General features: G+C 39.7%; 1 protein-coding gene across 1 annotated transcript in view; it reads left to right on the plus strand.

The window, feature by feature from the left end:
• The window catches only part of nbeaa (neurobeachin a), a gene marked incomplete at both ends in the record, with an annotated part of 96444 nt that overhangs the window by 49032 nt on the left and 32519 nt on the right, over positions 1 to 14893 (plus strand). The window contains 8 exons of the mRNA XM_079247379.1: positions 633 to 766; positions 1564 to 1672; positions 2703 to 2855; positions 4594 to 4762; positions 9588 to 9667; positions 9946 to 10008; positions 10399 to 10496; positions 11054 to 11146. Coding sequence (XP_079103505.1) covers positions 633 to 766; positions 1564 to 1672; positions 2703 to 2855; positions 4594 to 4762; positions 9588 to 9667; positions 9946 to 10008; positions 10399 to 10496; positions 11054 to 11146 — 899 coding nt within the window. The remainder of the gene's footprint in view (positions 1 to 632; positions 767 to 1563; positions 1673 to 2702; positions 2856 to 4593; positions 4763 to 9587; positions 9668 to 9945; positions 10009 to 10398; positions 10497 to 11053; positions 11147 to 14893) is intronic.

Genomic DNA, 14893 nt, shown 5'->3' on the forward strand with positions numbered 1-14893 from the left:
TAATGTGAAAAGGTGTCGTGTGTGAAGGGTTTATATCGATAGACTATAAACTATAGAGATACCATATAGAAGGACATTTAGTTGCAGGGGAGGTCATTTGTGTAGAAAATTGTTCATTGTTCTCATTTTGTTTGGTTAGTATATTCAGCAGGAACTGTTAAGTTTCAACTCATCCTTAGGGTTTCATGGATATTCAGTACGAAGTGCAACCCAGCTCAGTGAAAATGATCAATTAGTGAGGCTTAGAAAGATAATGAACTTTAGCTCCATGGGCCAAGCTTGAAAAAATTAATTACTTAAAAATATTGGGATGAGAGCATAAGAATTCATTCAGAGTTCAGTGAATTTAGGCAAAGATTTAAAATTAATTGATTTTTTTTTAAATAAAATGACATGATCTGGATTATGTTAGTCATGAAGAAAGGACCAAGTTGCAGTTCAAGCTCAATCTGCAGGTATTTAAACATAAATTTAAATGCGGAATTAATACAGTTTTATATCTGAGATCAAGTAAATAGATTAAGTTTGAGTCAATTAAGTTGTTTAATTTTGTTTGTAGCAGTTTGTGATTTTATCTGTACATCCTGAACAAAGTTCTTGGTCAACACTAACAGATCTCTAATAATCCACAGGATGTGAAGGCCATTGTAACCCACTCCATCCACAGTGCCATCCACTCTATAGGAGGCATCCAGGTCCTGTTCCCACTCTTTGCTCAGCTGGACTACAAGCAGCTCAATGACAGCAGTGTGGACACCACCGTCTGGTAAGTGGGCTTTGAAAAACAAAAAAAAGGAACCCCGCTGCCGCTTGAAAAGCAGCGATGTGGGAAACACAAATGATTTCTTGTGTATAAAGACCACTTTCTGCACAAGTATGTGTGTGTGTTATATTTATCTGAAATAGGAAGCTTCGTCAATTATGCTGGGTGCTACAAAATAATGGATCCTTAACCCTTGTAGGTTGCTATTGTTAATTTGTCCTCAGTGACCTGTTGATGTTTCAATAAAACTAAAACAAGAATTTAAAAGTTCTTCCAGAGAAACACTTCCGTACTGAAAAATCATCCCATATGGGGCAATACAAGAAAACAGTGGCCAAAAGTTGAGTGAAAAATTACCTAAAGAGACAAAAAAGTACCCGATTACTGACAAGGGTTAATGGGTAATAGAAAGCAGGCAATGAAGAGTCAAAGGACAAGGACAAAGATTGTTTTCTCTGGATTGATGAGTGATTTTTACAAAGAATCTGTGCATCCTTCCGCTTCACATCCTGATACCAGTCCACCGCACAAGCCTTAATGCAGTTACATATCAAGCAGCATCTCCACATCATCTGAGCTACAGTCAGATTGTTTATTAGATATTGTCAGGAGGATAGTGATAACATGAAAATACAGCATCAACGGAGAATGATGGAGAAGGTGAATGTGGTGTCAAGAGCTGTGGAGAAAACATGGCGCAAGTTTTCTCTCCTTCTTATGGACATACTGAAGCAGAGAGTATATGGAAATGCTAAATTAATTTCAGCATTTGTGAAGTGTGTGTCATGTGTGTGTTGCAGCGCTACTTTGCTGGCGTTCCTGATGGAGCTGCTGAAAAGCTCTGTGGCCATGCAGGAACAAATGCTGGGGGGAAAGGGCTTCCTGGTGATTGGATATCTGCTTGAGAAGGTCAGTACAAAGTCCTCTACTGAGTCAGTCTTACGTCTCACATTTACCTTTTGCTGGTAAGAAAAAAAAAAAAGAAGCTGTAATTTACATCACGATCAAGTCTTCTAGTTTTATAATGTTATGTAACCAGATGCCTTCTAAGTATTGGAAGGTATCTGTCATTTTCTCCAGTCAATATTAATCAATTAAAGTAGGTTATGTAACAGAAATACCCAGTTTAATCCATCTGTAGCACTGATTACATTCTTCAGAATCATTACACACTTGGGTGATCTTGTCTGTAACACAGCTCAAATGATGGTTATTAAGGTGGAAACATGAATTAATGCATGATTGTTTACAAAGACGTTTACTTTCTCCTGGTTTTACTTCATTGCATTTAGTTAATTTTACATTTGGCTTGCCAACAAGAAGGTAGTCAAAGGTTTTAATTTTGGTATCATCTACTGTGAGATAGAAATATGTGAAAATATTATGTTCAGACTCAAAAATCATTTGAATCTTTAAATAGAAAATAGAATGAAAGTTTTCTTTTCTGAGAAAAAAAGAAAATATGAATTTTAAATAATGCAAACATTACAAACTGTAGGAGTTGATATATCTGCATTAAAATAGGAAGAGTAAACTTTTTCTTTTTTATCTGTTTGTAGCCTGAATAGTCATACACCAGTCCAGTAAACCTTACCAGTTATTAAAACCCAACCAGTCATTTAAACCAGACTTTGATAACATACAAGTAAGCAGCTGGCCAGAGTGCAAAAGGTTCCAGCAAAATATTCTATTAATTTATTATCTGATGATTATGGAGCTTTTGTTTTTGTGTTATTGTAAATATATAAATTAAAAAGTGCATTTTAATACTGATATTCTGGAGTTGTGTTGATATGAATGAGAAGCCATTGTAACTGTTTACACTGGACTGTAAGGCTGCAGTTATTTCATTTTTGAAGGTAATATAAATGTCTTTCATTGGCTAATTTATATTTTTTTGTGAGGAAGTAACATGTTACATTTGATGTTGTATGTTCAGTCGTCACGGGTCCATATCACCAGGGCGGTACTTGAACAGTTCCTGTCCTTCGCCAAGTATCTGGATGGTTTACCGCATGGAGCGCCACTCCTCAAACAGCTCTGTGACCATGTCCTCTTCAATGCTGCCATCTGGATACACACCCCTGCCAAGGTCTGTTTATTTTTGTGTACTTCCTTGCAAGTGCATGTCCTGTTTTTTTCCTTCTTTTCCAGTGACCCTGCTCCAAAAAAAGTAAAAAGATGGCCTTAAGGAGATAACTGAAGGAATGACAGATAAAAGACAAACAAAAGCACGTTCCAAAAACTTTCCATCAAGTTTTGACTGAATAAACACTTTAACACAAGCAACATATAACAAAGGACATCTCAGCAGTTATTGTCTTTTACAATAATGTAGTAAATGAGCTTGGAGGACAGGAAAGAGGGGATCTGACATATCATGCTGGAAAAGGACAGAACATGCAAGCGAGGGGAAACAAAAACTAAAAGTGACATTTGAAAAGACCCCAGGACAAACCAGAAATATGCAGCTTTCCACTTTCCCTTTTCACTCTTAGCTAGATCTGAGCGTTTGTGGCATTCCCATTGGGCCGCCAGCTCTTGCCTCCATGATTTTCAAAACATCTTGACTTCCTGCACTTCCTCCTTTGTTTTTAGGAGGTGATCCTGGTTACAGCAACACCGTTATTCTGGGCTTGTTGGAGGGAAAAAAAAAAAAGACACAAAGTGAGCCATCACTGTTGCTAGGAAGAAGTTTGTTAACACAGAATCCAACACAGCGTTTATGTATTGATCCTAGTTGTCAACACAAACCTGTACAAAATGATTACATATTGGGTTTTCACTTTCGATCGAGTGCCGCTACAGGAAGCGGCCATGCAGCGGCTTCTTAGCGTAATCGCAGTTGAGTGGGTTCATAGTGAGAAGAGGAAATGTATAAAAATTGTTCAAAGCAATAAGACTAAAGAGAAGAAATTTTCTAATTGTACAGTTTCACCTCTGGACTTTTCACACTTCCACTGAGCTTTATTATTTTCTGTATCCTGGAACATTGTTATTGTCCTCATTATTGGCAAGAATTGCCTCAGTAACTTTCTTCAGGACTCAATAAGAAATCATATCTCCCCCTGCCCGCATTACAAGTAGAGAGCCTGTTCTCTCTACCAAGCTACTGCTGGTAAAAAACAAAAAAAACAACTAAATGTATTTAACAAGCCACAGTTGCTGCAGTGCAGCCAAACCACTCTGCAGTGATCAAAGATGAGACTTTTGTTCTGCTTAACAAAATCACACCCGATCGGCAGCCCAATGTATGAAATGTAATGTAATGAAGGCTTTATAAGTCAGCTGAGTGTGCTCTCCAGTCTAGATGAGCTGTGATGTGATATGCTCACGCCGCAGCCTTCCGCTAATTTCATTTGCTTAAACAGCGCTACCTCGTTAAGGCTGGTCCTTTGCACGGTGGTCATTGTAATGAGCTTAGAGATTTGTGAGCCAGCTCGATTTGGTGTACATTCGATGAGGAGGATTGGCTAGGAGAATATTAAGAGAGGGAAAAAGGGAACAGACACAGGGAAAGAGCGAATGAGCAGAGGGAGGGTGCCCTCCTTAAATGTCAGGAATTGTAAGTAGCTCCTCAGATGAGGCTTAATGGTTTCCGGCACAGAAACATAAAAATAACACTAAGCAGAAAATATTGGTGCCTTTTATATTTAGTTTCCACTCATTCCCCTGTGGCCGTCTTGTCACAATTAAACTCGCTTTTGTTTGAACATCATAAACACACACTGCTGATTAGTTTTCCCTCAAACAATCTGTATTTGTCCATTTATTTTCACGTGAGTAAATGTATCTACATAAACTATATGAATTGGATTGTGTGTGTCCAGGTTCAGCTGTCCCTCTACACGTACCTGTCATCGGAGTTCATCGGCACCGCCACCATCTACACCACCATTCGCCGCGTCGGCACCGTCCTGCAGCTCATGCACACTCTTAAGTACTACTACTGGGCCATAAATCCTTTAGAATGCAGCGGAATCACCCCCAAAGGTCTTGGTATGTTGAAAATTAAGCTGTTTTCTTGTATGAATGTATGTTTATTGTAAGAAGAAAGAAAAAAGAGAAATCTTTGAACCATTCCAGAAGGATGTAACCAGTGTATGAGATCATCTGTATATGTTGACTCCATAGCAAGCAGCAACCTCCGGCGGTTAAAAGTGAAGCCTATGTGGAAGTGCATAAAACTGCAGTTCCCCCTTCATCCACTAGGGGCTCCAAAACAGAGCAAATCCCCATAGACTCCCATGTTAAAAAGGCCAAATTCACGGCAGAAATAAACATGTTTACAGCCTGGTTCAAAAATCCATTTTCGGTTTACAAGTCAGGTTTACCTTCATGATAATTGTGGGGGGAGTGAATTTTTTTCTAACTCGCCCGTTTAAAAGTAATTTAATCTCGAAGTTCAGCATAATTTAGGGGCGTGTCCTTTTGATTGACAGGTACCAATCTCCGGCTTCAAGTCAGAAGAACATAGAACAACCGCGGTTTGTTCTCAGAATCTGATGGTCATGCACAGTGGAAAGTGACTTTACTTGGAGTCCAGTCATTTTTTAAGCAGGTTTTCTCTGTGTTTTGTAGGAGAGTCTTGTCTCGTAGATTTATGGAGTGGAACCAGCCTGTTATTGAGACTGTGCTGACATGCTTGATGACTTAATAACTAAAAAGGTTCCTTCAGACCGCTTGTTGCCTCTGTTTCCAGTGCCTTCCTAGCACATGCAGAGATCAAGCAAATTAGTCCCCTGGTAAATGCAAAAAAAAAAAAAAAGCAACGGCTGACTTTACTCGTCATTTTGACGCGTGACTTTAAAGCAAATTGCTCTACATCGGTCCCTGAGGTGGTGATGATGGAAAAGACGATACATCAGTGAGGCCATGTAAGGTGAAGCTCAGACAGCTCTGCAACATGAGTTAACATGGAGAAAGATATTCTTAAAGACCAGTGCAGGAGAGACGAGTGGTAGTAGCTTAGACATATAAAAATGAACGAAACAGCACAATAAAAAGCTTCTGCACTCAACCAATCAGTATTTCAGAGCTGGGACCCCAACCAGAAATATTCTGACTGGTCAGGAAATACTCTCCCCTCACAGATCAGGAATATTTGGCAGGAGTTTTACATTATTTCTATGCAACTTCACTTTGGCCCCTGTAGTGAAAACACAATGAGGTTCACACAATCCGTAACTGATTTATGTCTCCACGACATTATTAATACAAGCACACGCATGCATTAAGGGTAATTCTCTCTTCCCTTAGCAACACTTGTCTGCGTGCCTATGAGGATGGCAGAGCAGCCCCCATGCTGCAAATGATTCAGTGTATCTGAAAATGAGAAAGACCTTTCCAGAGGCAGACAGCATAAATCTTTTTAATCACAAAAAACAAAAGGTTTGCTCCCTCAGAAGTCTAACCACGCTCCGGTGAAAAATGTTGGAGATTTCTGAGCTGTAGACACATCCTTTCATGCTTCCTGTGAGAACACTGACTCTTTTTTCTGTTTGGAAAAGGAATTGTAGTTTCTAACACATCATGTTCCATCATTTATATCAGGTTTTCAATTTTCACTGCCTTCGGAACATTACAGAGCCGGCATTAACTCAGCTTCTACATCCACACACTGGAGCACCAGAAGGTCAGAGCACGCTCTCACTTTAATCAACCTCTTCTGTACCCTAGACCTTCTGCTGACTATAAGTACGCATCCCACGTTACCATGGTAACAGACAAATTTGATGGGCAGATCCAAGGGAGCTTTTGGAAATTCTAATCAAGTGGCTGTCTGGCTTCTTTTCTGTTTGGTGATATTGCTGTTTGACTGCAGGGATTCAGCCACATAAAGAGACACTGATAAGAGCACAGTGGCAATTAGCCTCAAACACACACACACACTAACTGCCATTCAAAGCTAAAATTTGCTAGTTGTTGTGTGACTCTATGTATATGTGTGCACTTGACTGTACTGTATGCGGGTGATATGCACTAATTTACATAGTAATAGGAAGGTGTTTTGATCTTACTGTGAGCTTTGTGGATTAAAATGAATTCATCTCTGTGTCAGTTGGAGGGAATGAGGTTGAATTCACACTGCAGACAAACATATTTTTTGTATTATTGTGCTCTTATCCACTGGCATTGCTTCTCGTTAGAAATCCATAATTCATGTCTGTATTTTCCATGTACTTTAACCAGTCCTTCCATTTTGGTGTTCATAAAAATTTCTGGACAACAAAACAGGAGAGAGAGCGTACTGTAGCAAATAAAACGCCTGGGGCTCTTTGCACTTTCATTGCTTTTGAATTCTGCTGCTGAGTTATAATTCAATAGAAATGGTAATTAAACGGCTTATATTAAGTGAAAAAACATGCATCCCAAAAAAAATCAATAATGATATAAATTTGAATTCATGTCATGAAGCGGAGGTTTCAGAAATGTCTGCATGCTGTTTAAGATGTGAATTAGAAGAGACAAAAATGATTTGCAACCAATTATATATATAAAAAAAAATAACTACAGAGTAGTATTGTTTTTACAAAATAAAAAAAGAAATGATAAATTCTTGTATTGAATGTGACGCCTTCAAAGCATGTGGAGACGCTGAGTGGGGGGGCATGTTTTCCACTGTGTTTCATCACCTGCTTTTAAGCAACGCTTTTAAAATGTGCAAATTTGGGAGACCAGCAGTTGTCGTTTTTTGAGTGAAATATTTTCCCATTCTTGGCTCAATAAAATATTCCAGTGCCTTCACAGATGTTGTATCCACTCATGTCATGTGCATAAATGTACCCCCCCTCTTCCTCCGGCATGGATGTGGACATTCAAACTATTTGCATGTAACAGATTACACGGACACATGGACATGTAATAAGTCCCTCTCGTCTTCATCCAGGAGGGGAAAAGGCATTTATGATATTTATTTATTTTAGATTTATTTATTTTATGTTCGTTTCAATCATCTTACCCAGTCACAACCCAGCATATCTGGATGTAGTCACTGTTTCGTTATTACCACGGTCGAATTTTCACTTGCAAATGCAGATCCAATGATGTGTCCACTGTACAGTTCATGTTTCAAATGTTCTTTTATTTTTTTAGACTGTAAAATGTGTTATTATCTACTTAATTAGGAACTTGTTTATGCCATCAAATAAAACTGAATATATATTTTAAAAAAATCAACCAACATACACAAAAAAGAAGACATTTCAGTGTCTGGTGGTAATAGAATAGAAGATCTCACTTGGTGTCGAAAAGTCTAGAAAACTGTCCTCAGAGAAGGAAGATTCATCTCATAGAGGAAAAGGCTGCCTTAAACCGGAGCCTGAGAAGAATTTTAGATTTAGAAATTTATATGTATACTTTATTTACATCTTTTCGACAGGAGATACTAATACACTCACTGCCGTCCTGGTGCATCCATGCACTCACCTGATGCATAACTATGATGGATAGTCATTGTCACCAGTCCAGCAACATGTAGCAGCTTGATGGAGATGGATGATGGATCACAATGGATTTCTTTTGTGCCATGTTGTGACTTTGTGAAGAGCAGATGAATAGACTGAAACACGTACAGACTCCTGACTTAAGGCAAGCAGAGCATGACAAACAGATGCTTGGAGTAACTTTACTTCTTCTCTCAGTTTACTGCTGATGGCTAGGCAGCAGTTAGTTAAGTATCAGTTTAATTCTTCGAATGTGATTTTACTCTTTACCTGTGGTAACTGTGGGGACAAAACACTTGTTAAATGTGTCTCTGCTTTGACTAAGGATTGCATGTCTGTTATGAGCTGTATGGTTTAGTTGATTAGTTGATATAATCTGTGAAGGAACATGTGACATGATCATTTTTGGAAGGAAAAATCATTTTAATCTGGCAGCAGTGATGTAATTAAAGGCAAAAAACTGCTTTTATATCTCATCTTATTATTGCTTTAATCTTTATCAATTAATCTACTAAACTATTTCATGCATTAGAGTGTTCAATGGCAGCAGTTTTGAGCTGATTCATAACAGCCACTAGCTTCAAGTATGTCTGATGTGCAAATGAATCATGTTGAAAATGAATGAAACTTGCATCAATGGAAACTGCTGTGCCTGGTCCTGAGTGGTCACTGTGTTGTCTTCGAACAGTTTAGAAGCACTTTGTTGAGGCCAAATGCACCAAGTCGGAGAACAAACAAGCAATAACTGTCAAAAACAAATATCGTGAACGTGCGCGGCTCTTTGTGGCCACTAATGCACACGTCTGAAGGTATTTCAGGGCAGGTGAATGAACGAGTCAAAACTGGGAAAAAGCAGAGCTGAATGCTTCAAGTATGGCAAAGACTTTTCGATATGGGAAAGTGCTCGCGGTGTGTGTCAGATGCTTTTGTGTTTTTAGCTCGATTATTTCTTGTTGCAGCCCACCAGAGCAAACAACTGATGGAGTGCCAGTGCTTCAAAGTAGATACAGTGGATTAAAGCGGCTGTTTGGTTTGGATCATTCGGACCATCAATCATACTTCTGCAAATGACTGCGTCCCTGCTGTAATAAGTTAGATTAGTACAAGCATAAAATATCCAGATTGCCAAACTGCTCCAGGAGTTAATGACAGTGATTTACAGTTCACAGTTATAATGTGGAGGGAGTGTATGTGTGCGTGTCTGTATCAACATGTTTTTCTCTGCTCTCCAGGAAGCTTAATAAAACTGAACATCAGTAAACAGCCGAGCTCTCTCACACTGAGCTGCAGACGTATTCAACTGATCATTATCCAGCATAAAAAATGGATTTTTAACAGGAAATTTTTTTTTTCCCCCCTTTTTTTGTTTCTTTGAATAGATGGACCACGGCCATCCCAGAAGGAGATCATCTCACTCAGAGCCTTCATGCTCCTTTTCCTTAAACAACTCATACTGAAGGTAAAGAGAGAAATCGATTATCTTCATTGCATAGTTTAAGCTGCAAGAAAATCACTTTACTTCTTTTATTTTCTCTGTTGTTTCTCCTCCCGGGCAGTGCTGACTTAATCTAAAATATGTGGAAAATAGCCGGAAAGATCAACAACCCTGAATGAAGTGCTGAATCTTTCTGTGTTTGTGCAAACTCGTATTGATTTGTTGATACATCTGCTTCAAGTCGTGCGAGGACAATAAGATGGACGAACTGGAGATGTAAAATGCTTGTGTGTTTTTCCTAGGACCGGGGAGTGAAGGAGGACGAACTGCAGAGCATCCTCAACTATCTATTGACCATGCATGAGGTAAATGCTTACTTTTGTGTTAAAATAGACTCTGAGAGAGGGCAAAAGAGGGAGACCGAGAGATGGTGAGAGTGGTTGAGTGGAGCTGGTGGCAAAATGTGCATTAGAATTTGTGGGCTGGAGTTATGGTCCACTTAAACGAGAGAGTGTGAGTCAGCTTCAGTGCTGTGACAGCATGAAAAATGGCGCAACAATGGACTGAACCGAATGTACTCCTCTGTAGCAATTATATCTATTCTTGCTCTGAAATACCACCTGCTTCTCTGCAATACCCTGTGTCCACCCCGGCAACTCTCTCTTTGTCCTTTTAGCCCTGCATTCGTTTGTCCCCCTGGGCTTTCTCCTCCTCCTCCGCCTCACCTGTTCAACTTTGCTTTCTTTTCTTTGTAGGATGAGAATATCCACGATGTGCTCCAGCTGTTAGTGGCTCTCATGTCTGAACACCCGGCGTCCATGATCCCTGCTTTTGACCAGAGAAATGGCATAAGGTGAAGGCTGCCTACACATGCAACACAAGCTCACAGAAAAAGATTTTATTCCTCGTATGTCTAATTGGACAAAATCATGTCCACTGTTACATTTTATATGATGTGTCTGACACCAAAAGGCATATTTAGTTTTCTCCCACTTTGGCTTTGTGCTGCAACTAAGAGCATTAACGCGCCACTATGCGTTGAAGTTTATCGTTACATGCTGACTTGTGGCACTAATGTGATCAGAGCAGTTGGATTTTTCAAAGACAGGATTCAAAACAACTGTGCTGGTAATTGCAACTACTCTTAGGTGTCTTTTTGGTAGCCATGGCAACTCTTCGTTGCTAGAGAGCCGCTTGCAAACTGTGATGTGTTCAACCTTTTTTTCACGCCCCCCCTTTTTGCTCTCCATTGAAGAAAATGCTTCAGTCAGCACACATGTTGATAACTTCAATTTAAAGAATATTTATTATCAGACAGCAAAGAATCCATGATTTATTTATTTTTTTTTTTTGCTTTTGGCTTACATCCAAGGTTTTATGATTGAACCCATGTGTTTTGACTTGCAACAGGGTGATTTGTAAGCTCCTGGCCTCTAAGAGCGAGAGCATCCGGGTTCAAGCCCTCAAAGTCCTGGGCTACTTCCTGAAGCACCTTGGTCACAAGTACGTGCCTCTGTTTTTTCTCTTTTACTCCTTCCAGTTGTCTCCTCTTCAGGAAATGCTGAATCTAAGCTGATGGAAATCTGCTTTTCTGACATAACCAAAACAAAAGAAAATTGCGTCTCAAATTTAAACTGAAGAACTGCAGCATCACTATCTTCAGCGAGCCTTGCAAGAGCTGCTTCATTTGTGAATGAAGATAACGTCCGCATCGTCATGTCCAGGCGGAATAATCTTTGTGACACTGAGCTCTGGCAGGGAAGTGGAAGCTTGATTAACAGCACTGAATGGTGGGGGATGTTTTCATTCCATGTGACGTGCACATCTCTTGTCCACAACATGAGAGCAGGCTGCCATGCTGCACCTGAGCCCTGATCCATCAGTCCCCCACCTACTTCTAGTAGTTCTAAGCACATCTTGTAGGACTGCCTCTTGCAGCGTTTTGACCAACCTTTCATGCATTCATCCCTTTGTTCTTTAAATTCACTAAAGCCAGATTTGAAATGACTTACAGGCATGTGCATCTCTTCATTTTTTCTTCATTTTCTTTACTTTATATAACTTTTATATAACAAGGAAAAAGGGACTCTTAAGGCTTAAAATCTATTTTGCAAGCACGTTGTGGCCAAGATAGGCAGCAGCTCAGTCAGCAATTGTTACACAGCAATATAAAACAGTGAGACACAGTATGCATTTAAAAAGCTTATACATGCAAATGGAACAATGTGGAATAACAAAGAAAAACAAAACTTTTTATCACACAAATAAGATGACGTGTTGACACAATGTTGCTTTAACATGTACAAACCCTGTAGAATTGCTTATATATGATGATTGAAAAAAATCACCATATTCTAATGCATGTCTTAAATCACATACAGGGAACTCAATATGAACTAAATATTTATTTTATATTAGCAACATGTGTGAAATGTAGGTTCAAAGATTAATTTAAAGGGACGTTAGAGCCAAGTGCTTCCAAACACTGTTTATAGTCCCTGTCAGACTTGTTCTGAAAGCCAGTAGAGATGTGTGATTGTGTATTTGTGTATAGAAACACAGCCCCCTGCTTGTATTTCCTTCCTGTCTTGTTATTTTGTGTTGCAAGAGGAATTTTTTATCCCGACCTTTAGGCAGAGGTTGTTCAGACATCAGCTGATGACGTGTATGTACTACATTCATACTCTATTGGCAGAATGTGGACTTACACATGAAGTCCACTGATGCAGTGCTCTCCCACAGGATTGCTTGAAATTGTAACGTTTACTCATGTTGTGTGTGTGTGTGTGTGTGCGCGCAATTGTTGCAAATTAGGTTGAAATTTGCAATTCTTCTTCTTTTTTTGCTTTGCTCTGTGATTGAGTGTGGTCTCTGTTTTTTACTTGCTTGAATGGCCTTGTTGTTACTTTGCAATACAGAAGAGGATGGTCCCACTTAAAAATTGCCAGGTACACAAACATGAACCACTTAGTGTGCATCTGAAGATCAGTAATCTATTGGTCTTATATTCACAAGTTTGTGGAGGTGTTTGTGGAAGTGTATTTATGCACCAGCTGCTTGCTGCAGCACTACGTAAGGGTGAAAGAGTTTTCAAAAAGTCATCCGTTGCTTTCAAAACATAATTTAAAACAAAGAAAACACTGCAGCCCATCATAAGAATGTTGTACTGTATGTCAAAAATAATGGTGGTCAAATGGTCATATCTTTATTCAAACTTACTGTAATGTTATGTGCTTCTGGGCAGATGGCTCATTTTTATTTAATAATAAGGTAAAGATCTCACACCATCCTCTACTACAGTCTGTCAGGCCAAACAGGACCGTAATGTGACCGTTTTTGGAGTATTGAGTGTAATGGATCTTTTTCTTTGTAGAATTTTATATATAAGATGATACATTTAAAGAAAAAAGCAGCTTCTGTCAAAGTGAGTACATTTAACAGATGAATAAACGGATTAGAAAACTCATTTGAAACCCTGATGAGAGCTAATAGGGTCTGTACTTGAAGGGATATTTGCACATGCATCACCACAGTGCAATACTGTGACACTTCAAACATTTATTTAATCATTTAGAAAAAAAAAAATAACTACATCAACTGAGATTTCAAGGAATTGCAAGTCAAAAGCTTGCTCCACAACACAATGTTTTTTTTCCCTCAAGTTTAATATTCAGTCAATAAATCCCCAGCTGTAGAGCATTCTCTGATGTTGTCATATCGTTGATTGTTACGACCCAGACTCGGCTAGGGCAACTGAGCCGCACAAAAGAAAGACCTGTGGCCAGATGTACATATGGACCAACAGATTTATTGTCCAAAGGTGGTAGACAAAGTAAGAACAGGCCTGTAAAGCATTTTTCCAAACAAAAACACTGGTTTAACTATTCAACCAAAAACACTAACAGATATCACAGAATCATGACAATGAACAATACCACAGCAAATAAGGCAGCTCTGTCAAAGTCCTCCCAACAAACAACAGTTTAGAGTCACCATACACAAGCTGAGGGCAGACCACTACTAAGCCAGTGGTAGCCGTTGAATGAAGGACTCCTGGTGTCTTTTAAGTCCTGGTGATTAGTGGAGTCAGCTGAGTACAGAGTTCCAATTATCCAATGCGCAGGGTGGAGATGAGCAGGTGACCTGAAGGACCAATCCCAGCCAGGAGGCAGCAATCAGAGCTGTGTTTGAGCCAGAATCCCAGCTGAAGTGTCAGAAACAGTGGACTGAACAGCAACACAAGCAGCCGTAACACTCCCCCCCTGAAGTTACAGAACCTTGACAGGAGTTCTGTAAATAAACAAAACATAAGTCAAACAAAAAGTTACATTGCGGATTTAAAGTTAGATCGGCATTTCTCACACTATCAACATATGTTTTTAAGGTTGGGTCAGACTTTTGAGCATCAGATAGCTGCTCACGGGTTAAGGGAAGTGTCTCCGAGTCAACATCTGACATGACAGCATCTCTATCACTTGTGTCCCCTGGGGCACCTACAGTGACATCACTGATGATGTCAGTAGGGGGGTTTTCCCCTGAGAACAAGTCCATGAGAGTTGTCTCAGCAAGATCAATATCGACGTCCTTACGGGCTTGTGAACGAGTTAATGCACAAGCTGGGTAAAGCTTAGTGTCTGTACACGAGTGGTCCGAGAGAGAGGCCACAGGAAAATCCAAAATCTCTAGATTAGGGACTATACGTCCTCCAGCCACATCATTTCCCAACAGCATTGTTATTCCTTTTATGGGCAAATCAGGACACACAGCTACAGGAAAAAACCCAGTTACCAATTCAGAGGAAATGTGTACTTGATGTACTGGTCTGGGCACATACCCCATTTCAACGCCTCTGATCACTACATTGTAACCACACGAAGAGGTCTTGGAAAATGGCAGCACATTGGCCAATATGAGAGTCTGGGAGCCCCCAGTGTCTCTCAAGATGCGGATTGGTACTTGATCCTCTGAATTTCCTGTTAAGGAAGCTGAGCCACTAAACACAAATGGCACAAAACATGAGTCAAGGGAATTATTCTTATTTAAGTCAACGTCTCTGCAGCGGGCCTGCGTCCGAACCAAGCCAACCCCTTTTGGTTGTTTTTGGTTTTTTTGTTTCAATGCCAAGCAGTCAGAGATGACATGGCCTGGTTTGTGGCAATAATAACATTCTCTAACTGGACCGGGAGTGGACCGATTAGGAGTGGACCGATTGAGGGTCTCTTCAACACCTTTCTGGTGGAAAGTACGGGT

This window comes from Telmatherina bonti (genome assembly GCF_933228915.1).
Source record: "Telmatherina bonti genome assembly, chromosome: 10".
NCBI lineage: Eukaryota > Metazoa > Chordata > Actinopteri > Atheriniformes > Telmatherinidae > Telmatherina > Telmatherina bonti.